Source organism: Ovis aries, chromosome 25 (genome assembly GCF_016772045.2).
Source record: "Ovis aries strain OAR_USU_Benz2616 breed Rambouillet chromosome 25, ARS-UI_Ramb_v3.0, whole genome shotgun sequence".
Taxonomy (NCBI): domain Eukaryota; kingdom Metazoa; phylum Chordata; class Mammalia; order Artiodactyla; family Bovidae; genus Ovis; species Ovis aries.
In genome coordinates, this window is record NC_056078.1 from 17,323,901 (window position 1) to 17,345,377 (window position 21,477).

Sequence of the window (21,477 nt, forward strand, 5' to 3'; positions counted from 1 at the left end):
CCATAAATTTCAGGAGTGGCTTTGATCAAGCTTTCTGCCATTCTTGGTTTCTAAATCTTTTACTCATATGTTAATAACTTTAAAAACACTCATCCTATTTTTGTTGTAGTGAAAGAGGAAGTTTCTAAATAGTCAAAAGGGAAACGTTGAAAATAGAACACAATAAATGATAACTAAATTAGGGTAGGTCCCCCCACCCCGCGCCAGCTTTCTGGGGCAATGCTCCATGCTGAAACTTGCCAGAGTATTTTAAGATTATTGTCTATAAAGAAAACGTACCAAAGAATTGAGATGCTCAGGGGAAAGGCATTAAAGAAATGCAAAGTATTATCAGTAATGCAGACTATACATAGAACAATGTTTGCCAGTCCTATTTTAATACTTCAGTCTGTGGAGTTTAAGTTTTCTGACTTGTGTTTAGTGTTTAAAAAACACACACACAACTTGCAAATCAAATGAGTTTATGCTCTGCTGGCTTCCTCTAGACATTGACCCTGGGGGTCAAACTCTTAGGAAAATGATGCCTGGTTTTCCATTCCCCTAATTCCAGTCTCTACCAACGAGCAAGTCCTATCTCTGAGTGGAAGCTCACAGAGAATTTCTCGAGAGACTATGTAGCTCTGTTGGCAACAAAATCCTCTCTGCAGAACGAGAAGAAAGAGTTGTTAACTGATGAGTCAATCCAGCTTTTATAGCAGTTTATCTTCGTGGTATTTTCAAGAGCATAAATGTTATAAAAAAAGAGACGGTCATGACAGGAAGAACACAGTAGGAAAAAAAACAGAAACGTTTAAGCCAAAAGCAATTTACTTTGCCAGTAACTGGTTACATTTCCTTTGTTTTATTATTATTATTGCAATATGAAAGTTTCCCACACCTGCACTGCCTGTCACATAACTTGTCAGAACCCACAGTGAAGTAAATACATAAATGAGTGCCTGCAACTCTGAGCTTCCAGACTCTTTAAGGGGGGAAAAAAAAAACATGTTTTGCTCTACTGTCAAAAAAAAAAAAAAAAAAGGAGACTATGATTCATTAATAGTTGAAGGAATTTTTTTTTAAAAAAAGGGAATAAACAAAACACATGGGTTAAATGTCAGAGTAGCCTGGAGCACTAGCAGTAGTTAATTTCTCCTGGGATTAACACCTATAGAAATAGCGGTGACTTCACAGTGGTGAATACTTGTTAATTTCATGGCACTGAGTAAGAGGAACAGATGGGCAGTCGGAGAGAGAAGATATTTTTTTAAAAAAACCATAGACATCATTCACTGATCAGGCAGAAAAGTCCATCGATGGCACACTGCAAGGGGGTGATGTACTTGGTGCTCTAAGTTTTATTGGAACGCTGTGACTTTGGTGAAAGTCTCATCACCTACTGCTCAGGATTGATGGGGACCCTGTGCTCACCAGCAGGGCTATAGGATGCTGTTTGATGCCTGAGATGGGCTATAGCGCTCTTGTGCTATGTGGTATTTGAGAGTGTTTTCATTTGGGGAGAGCTCCTTGGAGTCTGCCAGCCCAAGTTAAGACTGTAAATACGTCGTTATAAGACACAGCAAGTGTGTATGTTAAAGGGAAGTTCCTGAAAGCAGGAGCTCTGGATAAAGTCAGTTGCCTGGGTGGGAAGCTTTCTACTACCAGTAACCAGTGGTATGAAGTAAGACAAAATAATTTCTGTCTCAGTTACCTGGTCTGTAAAATGGGGATAATAATAAATGTGCCTTACTGTGGGCTTGTTTTGAGTTTTAAATGAGTTGTTGTATACAAAGCTCTGATTGGCAAGAAAAAGTGCTCTGTCAGCGTCAGTTATTATTATTAATATTTGTGGGTAATATTAAAAACATTCTTGCAAAGAGCACTGATTGAACTCTATGAATAAGCCAGGCCAGGGTTGGCCTGTGGGTATATACAATACACACGTCAAAGTAGCTGTACATTTATTGCTTCATGCTCTGTGTTTTTAAAAGTAGAACTGACTAGAACCAACTATGCTGCCAGTACATGTATTGCTAGCTTCCAAGAATCATTTTCTTGGTAGAGACTGGCCTCCTCTAAATCAGCTGGAGCTGGTGTGATTCTGGAGTTATAGGATTCGGGTTCTCTCAGTAAGTCTGCGGCCCTGAGCTGTCAAGCAGAGGGCAGGTGTAAGTTGGTCCAGGGCAGCTGAGAGGAGGTGGGCTGTTTCTTTAATAAAAGAGTTAAAGGCCGGAGCAAGCCCATCCCTGACCACCACCACACCATAAAGCATTTGTTTTCATTCACCCGGCTAGCAAATAATTTGTTTTTTTTTTTTTTTTTTTTTTTGTGACCCTGTAGGAAAAAAAGAGTAATTTGGGGACAAGAATATTTGCTGTCCCCAGAAGCCAGCCCTGCTGTCCCAAAGCTTCACCTTAGGTCTTGTGGATCTAAAAACTCTCTTAATTGTATCCTGGAGGTTCTTAACCTGGCCTGTATGGAGTTCTGCATGCCTCCCCCAGTACTTTTAACATCTGGTGTTCGGTTTATTTGCTCATTGCATGTGGGACAAGATCATGGCCCCCACTGAGATGCCAGACACAGTTACCCTAAGCAGGAACCAAAGGCTCATCTCCCACTGCGGGAGATCTTATCTCCCACGGTAAATTCCTGTTACTGGTGTTTGCTCCCAGAGCTCACAGGTGAGCAGGAAAGGTCAATGCCATTTACAGGTGCCCAATGTGATCGGTATACACGCGGTCAAGTTGACAGGCCTAGCTCTTGACACCAAGGGCGTATATGTGGGCATCTTTATTTCCAGCAGTCACTTGATTGTTCGACAATGTATTAGGCATTACTGCCCCTGGGTGGGTACTGGGGCAGAGAGAGATGAATCGGACATGGTCCTGCCATTGAGGACTCTCCGACTCAGTGTAAGAATAAGCCAGCTAAAGTAGAACTAACACAATGATACCTTCCATAAAGGCAGGTCAGAAAAGGAGCTCAGAGGTGAGACTAACAGAGGTATTCAAATTTGATACTTTGGGGATTGGTGGGATATACCTGAAATATCAGGGTACTTGTCTTCTGAGGAACAAAAGGCTTTTTCTCTTGATCAGAGTCTACTTAGAGCTTCAGTTTGTGTGGCCAGACTATTAGCTGCTAGCCTGTTCTAAATTTGTAATTCTCAGAATTTGCTGGGGAAGGGCATGTGCCTCTCTGGGTTCTAAGAGCAGCTCAAAGAATGGAGAAAATAGACCCGATTTGGGGGTGACTTATCGTCAGTTCCCGAAACCTCTGCCTTTATTTAAAACAGCCTGTTCAATGCGAGTTCTCTCTGTCTAAAAGGCCTTTGGGATTTGAAAGCTTTTCTGGAAGTAAATGCCTTTTAGGTTTAAATGCTTTTTGCCAAAATTGTTAGGAAGGAAAGATCATAGTAACAAGTCTTAGAACAGAGGCAATGTTGTTTTGTTTCTTTTAATGAAATGCCCCAGACCTACCTCAAGTTGTCAGTTTCTATCAGCTCTCTGCTGGGCTATTATTTTGATAAGGGACTTGAAAGTACATCCTTCCTTCACCGTCATTAAAGTCTTAGCACTTGGGTCAGTTGTGGCAATACTTCTGTGCTACACCGAGAGTCCTCAAATCAAAATAGTCCCCACCCTGGCTCCAGGCAGAGGGCCTCATCAGTTCATAGAAGGTGGCATCGCGCTCTGACCGGGGAGCAGGAGGTCAGGAGCCACAAAACAGGCAGGATGAAGTCACCCACCCCATTCGGGGAGGTGGAGAGAGGCGAGCCCTGCCTGCCAGTCTGGCAGCTCCAGCCAAGTCCTCGGAGCTCATCCCACACACCCCGTGCTAGTCACTGCTGTGTGTTTACATGAGTAATGGAGCTGCCGGGGGAGGGGAGTTGTAAGCAGAGCGCTGAGCCTCGCAGCTCGCATTCGGAGGGAAGCTGACATCCTCACCAAGTCGAGTGGAGACTTCAGGGACGTGGGGCCGGGGAGCAGTCACATGCTGTAGCTTTCATGAGCACAGACATCATCAAGCAGATGTTTGCCGACTGGAATGGGTAATCGCCGCTTTCTCTTTGCTTGATTTTCTGTTTGTGAGTTTGTATCCCTTTGGTAATGCCAGGATCGCTTTCTGAGATGCGCTTTCAGAGAGACATTGTGGGGAGATGAGAGGAGAGCAGATTTGGGAAGCGGGGAGTCTGAGCCCTAAAACCACTTTTGAAACTTTTGCCTGATTTGAAAGGCAGCTCTGCTTTATTGTGCTTTGTCAACAGCGAGACTGTTATCCGTAGTAGAAAATCAAATTAGTGGGATTATTTGTGTTTGTAAGATGAGTATGATGTACAGTGTCCTAAAACCACTGGCTAACTGCATGACATAAGTAAGATTAACAACAATTAAGAGGGTTGGAGTTGTTCAGATTTCGTATGGCCATAATCATACCTTAAAGCAATAATAATTTTTTTAAAAAGTGTGGTACCTTGAAAGGGCTTAAAGAAATTGCTTGGGGTGTAATTGGTTAGTTTGAAATTCTTCAAGGGCTAGCCAGTTAGTTAGTTTGTTTTACTTTTGCTTGACTGGGTAACTGGTGAAGTTAAATGTGAAAACTCATGCCGGAGAGTCATAACAGCACTCAATAAACAGCAGCCTTTTTTTTTTTTCCTCTCCTTCTTTTATGGATCTTAAAGGGATTCAACCTCAGCATCCAAGATGAGATATAACTTTGATTTGTGTCTTGTCTGTGGCTTTTAGAAAGTATAATCTCCACGGAATCGGGCTAACTCCAGTATGATCTTTGGATGTTATTTTAAATAACCCTCAAGATCTTCATAAAATATATGTACATTGAAAAGAAAAAGAGCATACTGACTTAAATGTACCTGCCAGATGCCCTGAGATCTGAGACATGCTGGTTGCAAATACTATGTAGTAAATACATTTAGTAATATTTTCCAGATTATTGTGAATGCCTCTATCTACAGCTCTCCCTTACTTATTTGTATCATACTTTGAGAAAGTGCTTACCTTTCCACTTTTGAAGAGAGAGGTTTTCAAATGTTACAGTACTGTGATGCCATAATGGGCTGGCATATCTCTTGTGTTTCTGAAAACAAGATACAAAACAAAACACAAAGAATGAGCCTGGCTCAGGGCTGTCTTTCAAGGCCAGTGTGTGTTTCTTGTGTAACAACAGGGAAGTGCGTTTTCCTTATTATCGTCCTTTAAAGCCGAGGGCTTCATTGTATTTACATTAATTAGATGTGTTCCAGTGTAACAGGTTAGCTTTGAGAAACAGTCCAGAAGTGCAGAGGCTGTGTAGACGCAGCCCATCAGAGAGGGGCGTCTCTGAAAGGAGGCTTGGCTACCGCAGATGTGTACATTTCTCAGAACAATTAGAGGGCGCCGCTGGAGTGAGTGTCTCAGTTTTTAGTAAGGAAACCCACGCAAATGAAAATGCCTCTCAATTGTTCTCCATTTGTTTTCAGCGCCAAATCTTAAAGGCAGACCACGCAAAAAGAAGCCATGCCCACAAAGAAGAGACTCTTTCAGTGGTGGTAAAGATCCCAACAACAATTCCGATGGCAAATCCGTTGCCAAGGTACAGTCATTTGGTTCCCCAGTATATGGTGGTATTCGTTTTCTGCTGCATCTTTTTATTTTCCCCTTTTTCTCTTTATCTGTCTGCGCCTGTGTCTTGGTGGCAGTTTTCAATTCAGAACCTGACTTTGGTATTCACAGCCCTCTGCTGTGCCTGTTTCTGCCACCCCCCTCCCCTGGCGGGGGTTGAGGGGGGAGCTGGGGGAGGGGGCAGTGCAGGCATTTTGATTAGTCAACAGAAAGACTTCCCACCTCCCGGCTTGGAGGGTTGGGTAAAGGACAGATGATTAAGCGCCCACGTCATTGAGGCTGAGATTTCATAGTAGGTGACACAATGACATAGTTTACTCTGCTGGTATCAAAAATAGACTGGATGAACCATCCTCTTTCTGAATGTATTCATCTAAATATGCTTCAGAGATGAAAACTGGATGGAATTAGAAATGGCTAGAATGAATTTTTTTTTTCAAGTTATTTTTTTTCCAAATCCCCTCTAATTGACCTTAGGATTAAAGACACATAGCCCAGTCCTTACATGCATACATATACTTGTATAGAAATTTATATGTTTTTAAAGATCATTCGTAATGCGGAATGGAAGTCCAAATTCTAGACTCTCCTTTCAGGGCCTGGGGCCGTTTTGCCTTAGCATTCTTAGGACTCTTGCAAGGGCACGCCTGAAGAATTTAGCACCGTGAGGGGTGAAGTGTCACTTCATATTTTTAGGCTTATCTTTTTCACTTTCGTGGGCTTGGATTGTATTTCCATGATTCCGTTTACGGGGTGTTTGCGTTTAGGTGTTGTTTCTGTGCCAAAGACAGCAATAGCCCCTTTAGGACCTGAATTGAAGCCCAGAATTCAACTGACACCACATTTCCAGATCCAAGGACTAAACTTACAAAAATGGGAGCACTTTTAGTGAATCTAGAAGATCCTGATGTGGAAAACCATGACTTCAGTTCTGTGCTGGCAGTTGACTGTTTCTGTGCCATGCCCTCCGCTTCTCTTCCAGTGTAAAGAAGCAAATCACAGACATCCACATTCTGTATCTTATCTTCAAGCATGACTGTTTCATCAGGAAGTTCTGAGGACTTTCAAAATTGCAAAGGGTTAAAAAGATCACCTAGTAGAAATGTATATTTTCTGGCTAAAAACGAATCTATTTTTGCCTAAAGTTATTTTTGTTCTATTCCTTTGACCTTCTGCGAGTGAGTCCATGTGGATACCGAGGGTGACATTTTCTCGTAATTTGGACATCTTGGCCCTACAACTACCTATCCAGGACTTTGGCTTCTGTGATCTTGAAGGATGTCAGCAGGAACAGTTTATTCCCTATGATGTGGCTTACAAGATACTGCAGGATGGAGCTGAGAGAGATCATAGGCCTCAGCAGAGCTTGTACTGACAACGTCTCGTGTTGGAGCCCTGCCCCATACCTCTAAGGTGATGTCCTGTGTTTATCCCAGCATGTTCTGCTCCTGAGCCCAGCAGGATGAAGCTCCTTCTAGAGTCATTGGCAGCCACCACCGCGGTGTGCCTCTGGGAGCTTTACAGAACTCATACAATTGACCTGAAAGAACAGCACCTCTCCTTCCATGGAAGGCAACTCAGGACTCATACTGGGACCCACAAAACTGAAGAGAACTGGAGGCTGTATTTGCTGCTCACCTGCTTCTTAGGAATTGGAGTCTAGCCTGGGTTTTCTAAGTGACCCTTTCCACCTGCCCTGCACCACCACTGCCATTCAGCATCTTTACAAGGAGGAGGCTCACCCTTTCATCACAGATATCACTGGTGTGTGGATGAACGTGACGCTGTAGTCAGCTCCCAGGGACCAGTCTGAACGCCTTGCTCTTCTTGGGAGTCTTGGATTACAGTCCTGCCTTGGCTGCTTCCACTGGGTCTGGAAAGACCACTTCACCTAGAAGAGAGAGACTGGTAGCTATGAAGTATGGCGGGCTTCTGTTGTCACTGACGAGTGGATGCAAAGTCCCTGCAGAATAAACAAGCCACATCTGGGGCCAGGACAACCTTGCGAAAGGCAGGTGTGTCTTTGAGTGGTCTCTTCTCAGGAAATACTACAGGAGAGGTTACAAGCCTGTGACCGTCTGATCACTTGCTGAACTGGAAGCAATGTTGCAGGCGACAGTTAGGCTTTTTAACCAAGACCTGTGTGGCTGTTTTTTTCAGAAGTGCCTCAAACAAGACCACTTCTAACTATGGATAAGTACCAGCTTTCTGCAGCTCCATGCAGCAAAGTGCTGTCAGAGTAAGAACCCACTCAGTTTGTTGTCTGCATGGCTGGAAAAGCAGGTCAAGTTAATTTGCCTGTCGCCATCCAGAGTTTGCCCTCTTTCAGTGAGAACATGAAAACTAGCTTTGTAAGACTCTGTTTTCCAAGGGACCGAGAATGTCATGGCTTTACAGTGACAGAGTCATGGAGAAGAGGCTACCAGTTCTCTGAAGATGACAAGAACATGTCCTACCCAAATCCAGGTCTGGGGCAAAAAACTTATTCACATGGTGACTTATATAAGAGAAGTCTTCTTAGCCTGGCTCTCAAATGAAAGGCCTCCATTGATAGAAGGCAAATGACTTTTCACATCCTGTAAGCACTTTGCAGTGGCCAGGAGTACACAACAGGTGGCTTGCATTCTAAAAGGACCATTGGAAAGGGAAACTGCAGTATGTTCTTTCATGGAAGTCACAAACATACTTTCACTATTTTACAAATGTGACGCTTTCATTATTTTCAGTATTTTTCATCCCATTTGGTCCTAAGAACTTACCCCGGGGAATATCCTTCTTGTTTCTTGAGGAGGAACATGAGGATTTCCGAGAGAGTTAGTAGCCAAATAGAAATTAGACTCTCGTTCCTTTCCTGCTGGTTCAGCACATCCTGCTGCCTCGGTTGAAGGCTGGATTAGTTACAACTCAATCCAGTGAAAGGATGTGGTTAATATCAAATAGGTGGTGGTTCACTGCAAATGTTAAATGTGGATCCTTTAATTAGCACTTCCTCAATCACTCTGGAAACCCCAGAGCTCTTGGTGAACTCGACAAGTGTAAGGCGCTCAGGTCAGGGAAAACAGACTATAGTAATTACCTGTTACCATCAAAAGGCTGGGCTTTCTCGAGGTCTACATGAAGACTAGCTCCCGTGTAATATTTCAGTAGCTTAAAATGCTGAGACAGTTTCTGGTAAGTGTGAAAAATTGTACCAAGGAACTTGACCTGGTCCTACCCAGAAAGAGAATTATCCTCTAGAGGGCTCATGTATGTTGAGAAATGCGTGCAGTCAGTCTGTGAAGGGAAACTACTGTTCGTGTCTTACAAATCCCCCAGACTCGAGAAGGAGCTCCCTGAGGCTCAGGATGCAATTCGGAAGGCGGCAGCCAGGCTACACCTGGAGGCTTTCCTGTCGTCAGGGGTCCGATGCCTCTGGGCTGGGCTCGTGTGTGCTCTCCACGCTTCCTTTTCTCTCCGGTTGCTTCTGCACGGCTGAGGCAGCTCCCTAGACAGTAAGGGGCAAAGCTCATACTCCCTTAACTTCTGGCCTATTATCACTGCAAACTTAAGATTCAGCCTGATTTTATATGCAAAGCTGACATCAGGTCCTGTTTTTAAAGGGTTTATAGTGAGGAGATCTGAGTTCTAGACTCCGAGTTCTACCTGACCCTAGCCACATGCCAAAATACACCACCTCACTGAACTTCAGTTTCCTCCTCTGTAAAATGGGACTCGGGGATGCTTGTGTGAAGCCCCCAGCGCTGCTCCCAGCTCACTGTGGCTACTCCATTCACACTGGTTTCTTTCCCTTTGCTCGACACACAACAGAAGGCATGGAGCTCTTTACACTCGGGAAACCACCTAGCTTTATCTTCTGCTTCTCACTTGGTAAATCACATTTCTAGGCTATAGGTTTTGTAATGCTTAGTAATAAGATACACGTTTTAATTGGAAGAATGTTTTGACTCATTGGAAAAGACCCTGATGCTGGGACAGATTGAGGGCAGGAGGAGAAGAGGGCGACAGAGGATGAGATGATTGGATGGCATCATCAACTCAATAGACATGAGTTTGAACAAACTCTAGGAGATAGTGAAAGACAGGGAAGACTGGCGTGCTGTAGTCCATGGGGTTGCAAAGAGTCAGATATGACTGAGCAACTGAACAATAACAACATTTTAACTATCAGTTTAATATTTTTATGAGTGTCAGTAAAAAATAGTGTTTAAAACCATAAGTCCTTGAGTGACACAGCCATGCCGTGCCGTGCTGAGTCACTTCAGTCGTGTCTGACTCTTTGCAACCCCATGGACTGCAGCCCACCAGGCTCTTCTGTCCATGGGATTCTCCAGGCAAGAACACTGGAGTGGGCTGAGACTGCTAGGGTTCAAGTCCCTAACTCACTACTTACTAACTTGGATGCTGGACGTGATCCTATGGTCTGGGACGTGTTACTCTTCCTCTCGTACCTCAGTTTCCCCATCTCTGATAGGAGGATGATAACCTGCCCTGTTAGGGTCATGAGCATGAAAGGAGATGACACCAAAAAAGGGCTTAGAATAGAGCCGGACTACATAGTAAGGGCTTAGAATAGAGCCGGACTACATAGTAAGCACTCAGAAAAAGCCAGGAAGCAATACAGATTAGAACTGGAGTGATTTTTATGATTTCAAAGAACTGTTAAATTATAGATTTCATTGGAACTTTAGACTCAGCAATCTAAAATTTGGCAGTGAAAAATGATGACAACATAAAGTATCCCAGGATGCTCGCCTTAATCTAATGTTACAAAGTACTACAGTTTGAAAATAACTGTAAGTAGAAATCCTACGTGGGTAAATGTTTTCATCCCATTTCCACTGCTCTTTAAAAATGAAAATCTTATCTAGAGGCCTGGTTGAATGAGTTGTGCAGGAAGTTTTATTTATTTATTTTTTTCAGGACCCATCTAGATATTAAACTGGTGTGTTCATGTGAGAGAATAAGCAATAAAGAAAACCCTTGTAGAGGAGATGTTTCCCTTTAATAAATAAGCATAGCCTTTTATGTTCTTAGTGCTTGCAAAGGAGAATCTGAATGGAAAGACAGAGAGGGGTCAGGAATCTGAAATGGAAAACCTTGTCGACTGTGTGGGACATGTTAATTCACCGTATTTCCCAGGCACTCATCCTCTCCTCGCTGATGTTAGGTCGGGAGATGTAAAGAATATTGGAACCTACTCGTTCCCCGTGGGCACACTTGAACTCGAAGCTTGACCCTTTGTACTTCCCCCTTTGACAGTTAAAACAGCTCAGCACCTTAGCATATTATTTAACAACCATCAAAGGCCTCTTGTAGAACATGGCAGTGAGGCGGAATTGTGGGGTTAGCTGCTCCATGTGGCCCATTTACCACCATTTATTTTTCAGTTCTGAAGCTTTTCACTTACTCCTCCTGGGTTTTTACTTGACCTCTACTTTTTCCTTTGTGGCCACTTAACATCTACGGGATTTTCAGAGCTGACTGAAAAGCTAGGCACCCTCATTAAAGAGGGGTGTCTGGTTTCCTATTGAGGGTGTGTCTGGGTGTCATGCTTAGATGACGGATGGCAGAGACTCTGCTGGTGCTCCCGACATCGGCCAGCATTGGCCTGTTTTTCCAGGTTGCTGGGAAGAGTTGCAACAAGATCAGTTTACTGTGAAGAAATGCACTTGCCTTTCATCTTGATCCAAAGTGCAGAACCTGGGACTCTTACTAAGAACGCAGGGTTCCTTCCATGATGACAGTAACCACTGGTACCCTTTAGGAAAATAAAGTGTATAAAGGGACAGGAGAGTGGTCCCAGCAGATGTAAACACCGTTTCTGGTTTCACATCAACATGCTGGTAAGGAGTCTAAAAGAGGCTGGCATAGTTTGGCAAACCATGGCCCACTGGCCACCTGTTTCTATAAATAAGATGTTATTGGAACACAGCCGCATCCGTTTGTTTACATACTATGCGTGATGGCTTTTGTGTCTAGCGTTGAGTAGTTGTGACCAAGGTTGTAGTACCCCAAAGCCTACCACAGTTTCCGGCCCTTCTCAGAAATTTACTGTCCGTGGTCTGTGATGCTCTAGGAGCTATTTCAGGGCCAGGATAGTTTCCTGGGTCCCCCCCTTCCCACTTTAGTGGACGATGTCTCTAGCTATGTCCCTGTAGGAATCCCAGAGCTGTGCTGGATTTGACATGGCCTTTTTTTTTTTTTTTCCCCCTTTTCCAGGTGAAATGTGAGGCTAGGTCAGCCTTGAACAAACCGAAGAATAACCATAATAATTGTAAAAAAGTCTCCAATGAAGAAAAACCAAAGGTTGCCATTGGTGAAGAGTGTAGGGCCGACGAGCAGGCCTTCCTGGTGGCACTTTATAAATACATGAAAGAAAGAAAGACGCCAATAGAACGAATACCCTATTTAGGTTTTAAACAGAGTAAGTATACTTGTTTTCATTTCTGAAATATCAAAGCTACTCAGATTCTTTGAATTGGGGGTTGGAAATTTTTGACTCAGGCTTATGTTGAAATCCTCTACCGGGGATGATACTCTGTTTATACTAAATCTACAAATCATCCAGGCCAGGAATTTCTTCCCCCTGCCTCTTTCTGCTACGTTGTTCCCTTCTGGGGCAGTTGCAGTGAGATATTTATAGGCTTGAATCCACTGATTATGACTGGAAATAGACATGTTGAAAGTTTCTCATTTTCTGTTTTGTCAATCTTGAGTGTCTGTAACGCCTTTCTTCTGAGATAACAACATGACGTAGTCTTATCAGGCACAGATGTTGCCTGTGAAAAGACAGCTTTTGAAAGGAGGACATTTAAAGATGGACAAAACAACCACAAAGAGAAAACATATTTCCTAAGCCCCAAATTTGTCCAGAGATAACAAAGACATGATGACTTCAGAGAAAACAAGAAATACACAAATTTGAACTGAGGGCCTAATTTTGAATTACTTTGACATGTACATGTAAGTGTCATCATATATTTTAGAGAAGAACAGGGAACTCATGGCTGAGCAGAATTCCATATAAAGAGAAGAAACCCAGACCCTGTCCTGATTTCACAACTGAGTATATATTTTACCTCTGTCTGGATTTTGTGGCACACAAAGCGATGAGCCCCTGGTTTGCAATAGTATTTTCTCCAAATGTATCTTCTAGATTAAAACCATGTGTCATTTTGATGAAGAATGTCAAACCTGTATGTTTTACATAACAATTTACATACCTAATAGCAATTGGCACTGATTGCAAGAGAACACTCGCAGCCATTATAAACTTATATAACTACGAATGATTACAATGTTTGTCTGAAAACTGGCTGCTTGAAATAGAAGTAAAATTAATGTACTATGAACAGCTTTGTTGCATTATGCATTGGTTCAGATTAAATCAAGGCTGAGGCAGGCCTCTTGATAGCTTTGAAATAGTGCAAGGTTCAGTGAGGCTTTTTGAAAGTGTTGTATCACAGAGCCTTTTTGTTTTTTTTATTCCTCATTTCCTTTACCAAAGAATTACTTGAAGTCCAATTTTCCCCTCTTATGAAAGAATCAAATCCTCAGCAGTCCCATTCCATGGTATTTAGTAGAAATGAACAGGGTTACCAGTAATTCGGCATAGATAATTAATAGCATAAACATATGCACGCCCTGTGAAGAGAAATTTGTTTTTAAAAATACGTATTTGCACCATCACACAGGCAAGTAAGTTAGGGGATGAGGTGGGCACATTTCTCAGTTCCTTTGGGAATGAACAGTCTTCCTTTCCTTTGATTTGTTGTATCACCGCACCCTCAAGGGTGACTGATTTATTTACCTGCTCAGTGCAAGGCACCATGTGATACTGAAATATGCTATGGAGCTTTTAATATACTGCTGCCATCAGAAATTCTGTTAAGGTAATCATATATTAAAGTGGTTGGTATTTATTGATTATGGAGAGTTCTTCTCTGAAGGAGGCATTACATATTACTGTTTAATCAATGGCTTCTTTCTAAGGGTCCTACAAGACAACCCCTGTTTTGAAATCCCATGCTTTTCGCAAGGAGGCTGTAATGTAGCTTCCCTTGGTCTGCTGATGGCAACAGGGCTAAAAATTGTGTTGTCCTTTATCCTAAAAGTAGAACTGTTTCTGTATTTGTGACTGTTTCTTAAGAAATATTTTAAGTGGTACTAATATACCCTGTTGTTGAATACCCATTGGCAAATTGTTTCCCAAGAACTTAGCTCTCTGGGTTACATTAATATTTCTTTTTATTTCTCTTTCTCATTGAAAAAACAAAATGTTTTAATTGACATTTCTTGGAAATATGTTAATGCAATGCTTATCTAAATACTTATTGTCCCTCTAACAGTTAACCTTTGGACTATGTTTCAAGCTGCTCAAAAACTGGGAGGATATGAAACAGTAAGTGTTTAAGCAACTTAAATGAAATAATTTTGTAATCTAACTCCCCCTACCCCAACCCTACTTTGACCAAAATGGAGAAAATGCAAACATGACCATCACTGACTGCCTTTTCAAATGGCTGTACACTTTTGGGGGTTTATTGGGCCGCTTTTGGAAGCAGTCCCAATTAGTTCCAGGTTTGGCAAAATTGTAAACTTGTCGTAAAAACTACAAGTGGAAAACATATGTAACTCTCCCCTGTCAGGGAAATTAGTTAGGTCTGTAATTTTTTCCCATGTTGAGAAAGGGCTATTATTGTACAACAAGCCAAGATTGCATAAAAGAAATTTCCCTTGGCAACATACCTGACATCTGTTCATGTCTAATATGGGAAATGTATTAAAGGCTTTCAAAAGTAATCAGTATTGGCCATTAAGGAATAGAATGCAGCAGAATCTCCTCTCATTCTAGAGCAGAGAAGCTTTATTAGACAAGGGTCAGTGCTGCATAAACAGGAAGTTATCAAACTTACTCCGAACAGGCTCTGACACTCTTTATCAGCTAATTCTAACTGACAGGAACGGGTTATTTTTAGCTTACAGGAAAATTTGATGGCCACGGATTTTTACAGCATGAATTTTGAACCGATAAAATGTTAGAGCAACAGACTCAGATTAGAATCTTGAAGAGAAGAAGAAAGAGCTGCGCTAATGTAGCATACAGAGATGACATCTGTAATAAAATCAAGTGACATAGGAAGATGTCGTCATTGGAAAGATTTTCTCCGCCACATAGTGATCAGATTGAGTTGTGCAGTTTCTTCTGCAACTGAAGACAGTATTATTATTTTTTTCCTAACAGAGGAACCTGGGGTATATCTCTGTATCAGAGTAATGATGGCAGAGACAGAAAGTCAGGAAAATGAAACTCATTTTAACCCAAAATAATAACTAGTGTTTCTCGCCAGATACAGCATTTTATTCCACAAACTAATATGAGGGTTTGATGTCAGGGGCTTGGGATGGGAAAAAGATGGCAAGCAATATGTAAGTCAGATAATCTATTATTAATTAATCTATTGATTAATCTGATATTAATCTATAATTAATAACCTGGTATTCTAAGAATTCTTTGTGAGTCTATATGCATGTAAAATGTTTGCTATATAGATAATACATGTTTATAAGGAAATCAGACACTTATATGAACTATATTTAAACATATATTTCATAGATATAATTTGCTTAAAATTTCTGTTTTACTGAGTGCCCTACTGAAAAATAAATAATGTAGTTTTTCACTTGGTTGGATCTGTTGATAAGGCGGGGAGATTTACTCCTTCCCACTGTGGCTCATAGTTTTGTAAAATCTTGAGCTAATTATAGCTTTCATGCATGTGAAAAAGATGATAACTTATTCAGTGTTAGTCTCATAAATTTAGCAGTCCACCCCATAGCCTAGACTTTAAGTCTAACCTTTACTGTTCAGAATAGGAATACACATTCTTACGAACTCTGACTGCAGATAGTTACATGATATTGCACAACATTATGAAATGTCTTTTCAAACCCAGGAATTTTTTTGTTACTCACTGATAGGGACAGAGCCAGCAAATTTCACTGAATCAGTTTTTCCTGCTTTTGTATCTTATGTATTTGCACCAGAATTTTTTTTTTTTTTCTTTTTAACAAGCAACCACAGACTGGTGTAGAAAATATAAAAGAAGCTTCTGATGACTTTCAAGGCATTTGCAGTACTCTTTGAACAAACAGTGATTATTCTTCTGTTGAATGAATGACTGAATGAGCACACAATCAGCAGACCACCCGACCACATATACTTACAAGTATAATATATAGTGTTAGACACTCTGGGGGACATAAAAATATCTAGGCTAGGGGTTCCAGTTGCTTACCACCCAGGAAAGGCACCAGCTGTAAGACAGAGTGGGAGAAGGTCAACAGAAGTGCTGTTTGGGTAAAGTACTTCCTCATTTAGAGATGAGGAAGAAAGACTTGCAGGTCTGATGCCCCTTGAGCAGAATATTGGAGAATGGATGGAATTTAGATGTGAAAGATTATGGTCTTCTAAGGATGAGACAGTCAAATGGGGAAACAAACTATGTAGGTAGAATGAAGTTGGGTATAGCAAGTTTGAGTAACTTAGAGTCATTAAGTGGCTGGGACAGATGACCATGAAGGAGAATTAAGGGGAAGGATGGAGCCTAGGGAAGGAGGTCCTTGGATGCTGGCACTGAGGGGCTGGGATCATGAAGACGGACAGCAAGTTAAGTGTTAAGTTTTGCCGCCTATATTGCCTGCACTGTATCGTGCTAGACAGAGTGGAGAGAAAGACTGGGCTGGGAAACATGGAAGACCAGATTGGCATCTGCTTTCCTTCTGGTTATGAGCTTCACATCTCTTGAGCCAAGCCTCAAAGGGGACTGGTGACCTGCGGGGCTGTCCTTTTCCTCCTTTCTTCTCTACTTCACCCTTCAGCTCCTTCATCCTTTGTTGGGTCCCTGCATTCTTCACAATAGGCCACATTTTTTCCATCTCATCTCAAGCAGTGAATCTGTGTGACTATCTCACTATTAAATCTATATTTGAGGCCATAAACTGAATAAAACCAACTGGTGGGATTTTTTTTTTTCCCTTCCTTTTTTCTTTCCTTCTTTTCCTCCTTCCTTTCTGAAAACTGCCTCATACTACCTGTTGACCTTGCAGGCCCTTGAGTTTGCCACTCTGATTTTACCTTTAAGCTTTTGAATCTCTGAAGTATAGAAAACATTTTTCTTTAGTATATTTTGACTAGTAAAATTGTGAGATGTTCAGTGAGGATTCAGTTTTGAAGTCGGTCCAGGAGATATATTAATAATATCCCAAGTCTGAGGACTTAAGTTGTCATCACAGCCTTACTAGAGGATACTTATCTGTGAGATCATCTGTTATCAGAAGCAAGTATAGACTTGTCATTTAGAGCTCAAAAGAGATCTTGGAATCTTCTAGATCAGTGGTTCCCAGAGTCTACTCAAGAACTGCAGCTCAAATTTTCAATGGGGAGTTTTAAAGTGTATTTGAGAATCCTTTTAAAAAAAAAAAAAAACTGCCCAGATTCTGTTAATTCAAAGCTAATGGTAACAATGATTATTATTAAACTTCAGGACTCCTAGCTTCAAAATGAGGCCCCCATCTAAGTATCAAAGATTAGAAGGTTGTCTTCAGGCTATTACTAAATAAACACGATAAACATGCCAGAATATTAACATTCCTTGGCTCAAAAGCAGCACAAAGTTTCCAACGATTATTTTTCCATTTGGTAAAGTGGCAATCTAAATTGGGACTCGATGAGCTATTTTCATTTTGAATAAAGAAAAGTGTAGCCCCCTCACATTTTTAGTTTTCATGAATTGGCCTTTGTGCAGAAAAAGATCCTTGCCCTGCTCCATATATGGAAACTGAGGCACAAGGAGATGAAATGAGTTGAATGGGGGTCATCCTGGCATTCTTTCAAATTTTGAACTGCTGAGAATTTCATGCACAATTATCTCAACCTCTGTAACATCATCACTAGGAGGAAGAGATTTATAAATTCTTTGTGCTTTGCATCCTCAGCAGTCTCTTATGTATATTTTTATGTATTGGGGGTGATGCTTCTGGGAAAGAAGAGATCTAATAATACCTTCATTGGGAGCATCTTTCAGTCATTTCTTTGAACTTAACATGAACCTTACCTGATATACCGGCTAACTAGTTGAGATTTTCTGATTCTTGAGAAAAATGTGTGACCTTAGAAGATGGGTCAAGAAGTCTGGAACATGTAAATACTCAGTAATAGTAAAAACTTGCAAGTTTAAAATCTGTAGATGTATTTCTTCTGCTGTTAACTTGTGATTGGATAAAGAGATCTCTCTGGAATTCCTTCTGGTTATAAGAAGAGGCCATTTTAATTGGCTTGTTTTTGTTTGTGGTTATAAACTATTCCAAACCTTCTGGTTTGAATTGCGGATTATGGATTATTTCATTTTAGTCCTTCACAGCCCTCAAATTGAATTTTTTTAAAAAAAGAGCAGAAGTTCTATTTTAAGCCTTTATAGCATTCAACTAATAGCTGTGTTCTGTTCTCTTGGCCTCTTCTGCCTTTGCTAGATATATATATTGTGTCTCTGCATCCCTAGGTTTAGAGATCATAAACGTATTGAATGGATTTGATTTCCTAAAGCACATCATCTTGGCATTTTGATTGGTTGGCAATGAGACCTCTTCTTTAACAATCATATATCTGATTTCTCCTTCCAAATATTTGAGAGTCTGGGTCACCTACAGTGGAGGAGGCAGAACTGAATAAAGTTTTGCTGATGAGCTAAGAAGGTCTTCACTTCAGCGTCTGGTCAAGTAGTTAAGTCTTGCAGAGTAGCTTGGGGTATTACCAGGATGCGGCATGTTGATGGTGGTTTGCTAAAGTGATTTCCATTTGGCTAAACATTTGATGGCAAGCCAGAGGCAATATTTGGAGAGAGGTAGAGTTGGGAAATGGGTTGAGTAAATCTTATCCTAGAGGCAGAGGACCACGCAAGAGCAAGTGTGTTGCCTTCTAAGAATGCCAGCTCGCAGTCCCGCCTCTCCCCAGAGGTGAGACAGGACCACTATTTCACAACTGGAAGAAGCCACTTGTCTTCTTGCTGGAAGGATTAGGCCTTGACATCAGATTCTGGCTTTGACATCATTTCAAGACATCCTCTGAATCTAACCCTGGTTCTCTGGACAGACAAAGCCTCTTGCTTAATTCAAAATTCTCAAGGCCAAAGATGATGTCATGTAGCTTTGAAAGGCTCCAGTTCCTGGAGTACTACCAGGAAAAAAAAGTCATCTTCCTTGAATTCAGTCCGCCCTCAAGGTGTCCTGAGAAAAAAGGCTGCTTCTCACAACAGCCCGCGCAACACTGCTCACAGGCAAACTCTCCTTTGACTTCCTAACCGCATCCTGCACACTCTTACAAAGCCATGCCATAGTGGGAACCCTGTTGTCCCAAAACTTTTCCAATGACTTTCCTCACCAGGCCACAAAATACCAAAATTATTTCATCCTAGTGACTCCAAAGGTGGGAAAATCAAGGCTCCAAGACTGTCTGGGGTTAAAATATTTTTCCAGTTTTTTTTTTTTTTTTAAGTAACAGAACATTTTCATCAGACAAAATTATTAGAGGAAGGACAGATTCCTTTCCTACTCACTGGGTCCGTTTTCTTCTCAAGGACTGGCATTGTTGAGAGTTAGTTTCAGGCCACTTGTAAAACACCACCTGAATTCTAAAGAGAGTTTGAAAACCACTTTCCAGTCTGCCCTCTGTATCTGTGGGTTCCACATCTGAAAATTCAACCAATCTTTGATCAGAAAAGAAAAAAAAAATAGTCCCAGAAAGTTCCAAAAAGCAAAACTTGAATTTGTCAAGCACTGGCAACTATTTATACAGCATTTACATGGTATTTCATGTTATAGCTTATCTAGAGATGATTCAGAGTACACAAAAGGATGTACATAGGTTATATGCAAATTTTATGTGAGACTTGAGCATTCATGAATTTTGGTATCCACGGGGAGCGGGGGGCGAGGTCCTTGGAAACAGGGGGGATAACTATTTATAAGGAATGAGAACTTTGTGAATATGACAGGTGTAGAGTGCTTTTCACAGTTTCTTGGGTCTTATCCACACTAAGGAGGGAAGTAACCATCACGTGCCTTCAAAGTGAGGTTACGTTTCATATGCACCTAGACTGGCTTTCTTGGCTGTGGTCTGCTTGGTTTTTCATCTCGCTTTATGGTTAAATCATAAGGGATTGTGATTTCTGCGAGATTGTGAACCCTTAAAAGCAGTAGCATTTCTCTCTTTTTATGCTATTTCCCACCCTCAACCCTCCAGCCTCTCCTTCCACCTCCGCCTCTGTACCCAGTACGGTCCCTAGAACAGTAGCAGCAGAAGGCACGGTCAGGAATCCCTACTGTCTGAGTGAGGCCCTTGGTGGGGGGCGGGCACAGGGGAAGCACAGTGGAAGAGAAGTCACCGGGTGGATGGAGTTTTCCTTTAGGAAGTAGCGAGCCAGAGATCTTTGTATCCTTAAAAACCTAAAATAATGGGTCAGGTTGAAACATGAACATGACTGGGAAGCCTGAGGCTTCATGAACAGTTGATCAAACTGACTCCGCAGCTAGATCAAACTTTCCAGCTGAATGGGGCTGGGGGCCAGATACCAGGAGGCAGACGCTGCTCCTACCCCTAGATGGGTTTAAAGCTTACACCCATGCAGGGAGGACGGCAGAATAAGAACCCTGAGCAAATGCACGCCTAGGCATGACGAAAGCACGAGTGAGAACGGAAGGCACACGTACCCAGGTGGGGGTATGGTGCCCAGGGCTATCCCGGAAGGAGGGCTCTGCGACCCCCTGTAGGTTTGGACAAGGCGAGGATTGAGACATTTCATGCTGTAGAGCCTCTGGTCAGCATTTGAATTAAAAGCGCATCTGGGCACAAAAAAAAGAGAGAGAGATGTATACCCAGGAGACCTGTGTACTTAAAAGCATTTAGCAGTTGGAAAGAGCACATTTTATGACTTTCCTGTGGAAAGAAAATATCTCAAAATGGCCTGATTCATCTAGGCTGGCCAGTGGAAGCTCAGTAAACAGAGAGCCCAGTTCCTTGAAGGCCCAGCCCTTGTCTTTTCTCCACTGGTTAAAAAAAAAAAACAAAACTGTATTTAAACAGCAGAATCTGCTAGTAGGGGGCTAACACAGACCTCTAGCCAGCTGTACAGGGCTTATTAACACCGAATGGTGACTGATGCTGGCTTCCTGCTGCCACAGTTTCAGTCCTAGCGTGAGGAAGACTTTGTTTTTGTTCCTTTTGATAATTCATTATTTATTCTCAAAGAAGTTTTATCATTTCTGTGATAGGCAAGTGTTTAACAGGGCATACCTTAGTATAGATGATAGATTGTGGGTGGGGAGCATGGCCAGTTTCCACACATATCCCTGTCAGCAGTGGTCTCTTATTCACTATATTTTTCACAATCAGTATTCCTTTGTTTATAAATTTGGTCATGTGTTGATTTTTGGAATCTGCCACTAGGATGCAGGCATCTCAGGTGTTGGGTTTGCACTGCGGTCACCTAGATGCTGGCACAGTACCCAACAAATGGGAGATGTTCAGTAAATGTTTGGTGAGTGAATGCATGGGTGAATAGACAGATTCTGATCAAATTGGGACTTATCCATGATTTAATGGTGAATCTCTGTTCGTAGAGGCACAAGTGGGCAGGGTGGCAGCAACCACAGTTCTAACAGACACTTAAAGAGAGGAACATCTCAGAGAGCTATTAACCCAACCCCCTGCCTTAGATTCTTGGTGACCTCCTAGCTGTGCTATTTTCCCACTACTGAGAGTTTCAGAATTTGTAGCAAAAGCAATGGGTCCCACAGTTATCTCCCTCCTTTGAAGCAAAAG

At 41.8% G+C, this 21,477-nt stretch overlaps 1 protein-coding gene across 5 annotated transcripts in view; it reads left to right on the plus strand.

Moving 5' to 3' along the window:
- ARID5B (AT-rich interaction domain 5B) overlaps positions 1-21,477 on the plus strand; it is a 191,971-nt gene that overhangs the window by 141,538 nt on the left and 28,956 nt on the right. For 4 of the 5 annotated variants that reach the window (XM_042240972.1, XM_004021392.5, XM_060406497.1 and 1 more), the window contains 3 exons: positions 5,459-5,571; positions 11,820-12,024; positions 13,949-14,001. In XM_042240972.1, coding sequence (XP_042096906.1) covers positions 5,459-5,571; positions 11,820-12,024; positions 13,949-14,001 — 371 coding nt within the window. Of the gene's footprint in view, positions 1-3,898; positions 4,031-5,458; positions 5,572-11,819; positions 12,025-13,948; positions 14,002-21,477 lie in introns of those variants that run through there. The other variant, XM_004021393.5, reaches the window with a different exon arrangement.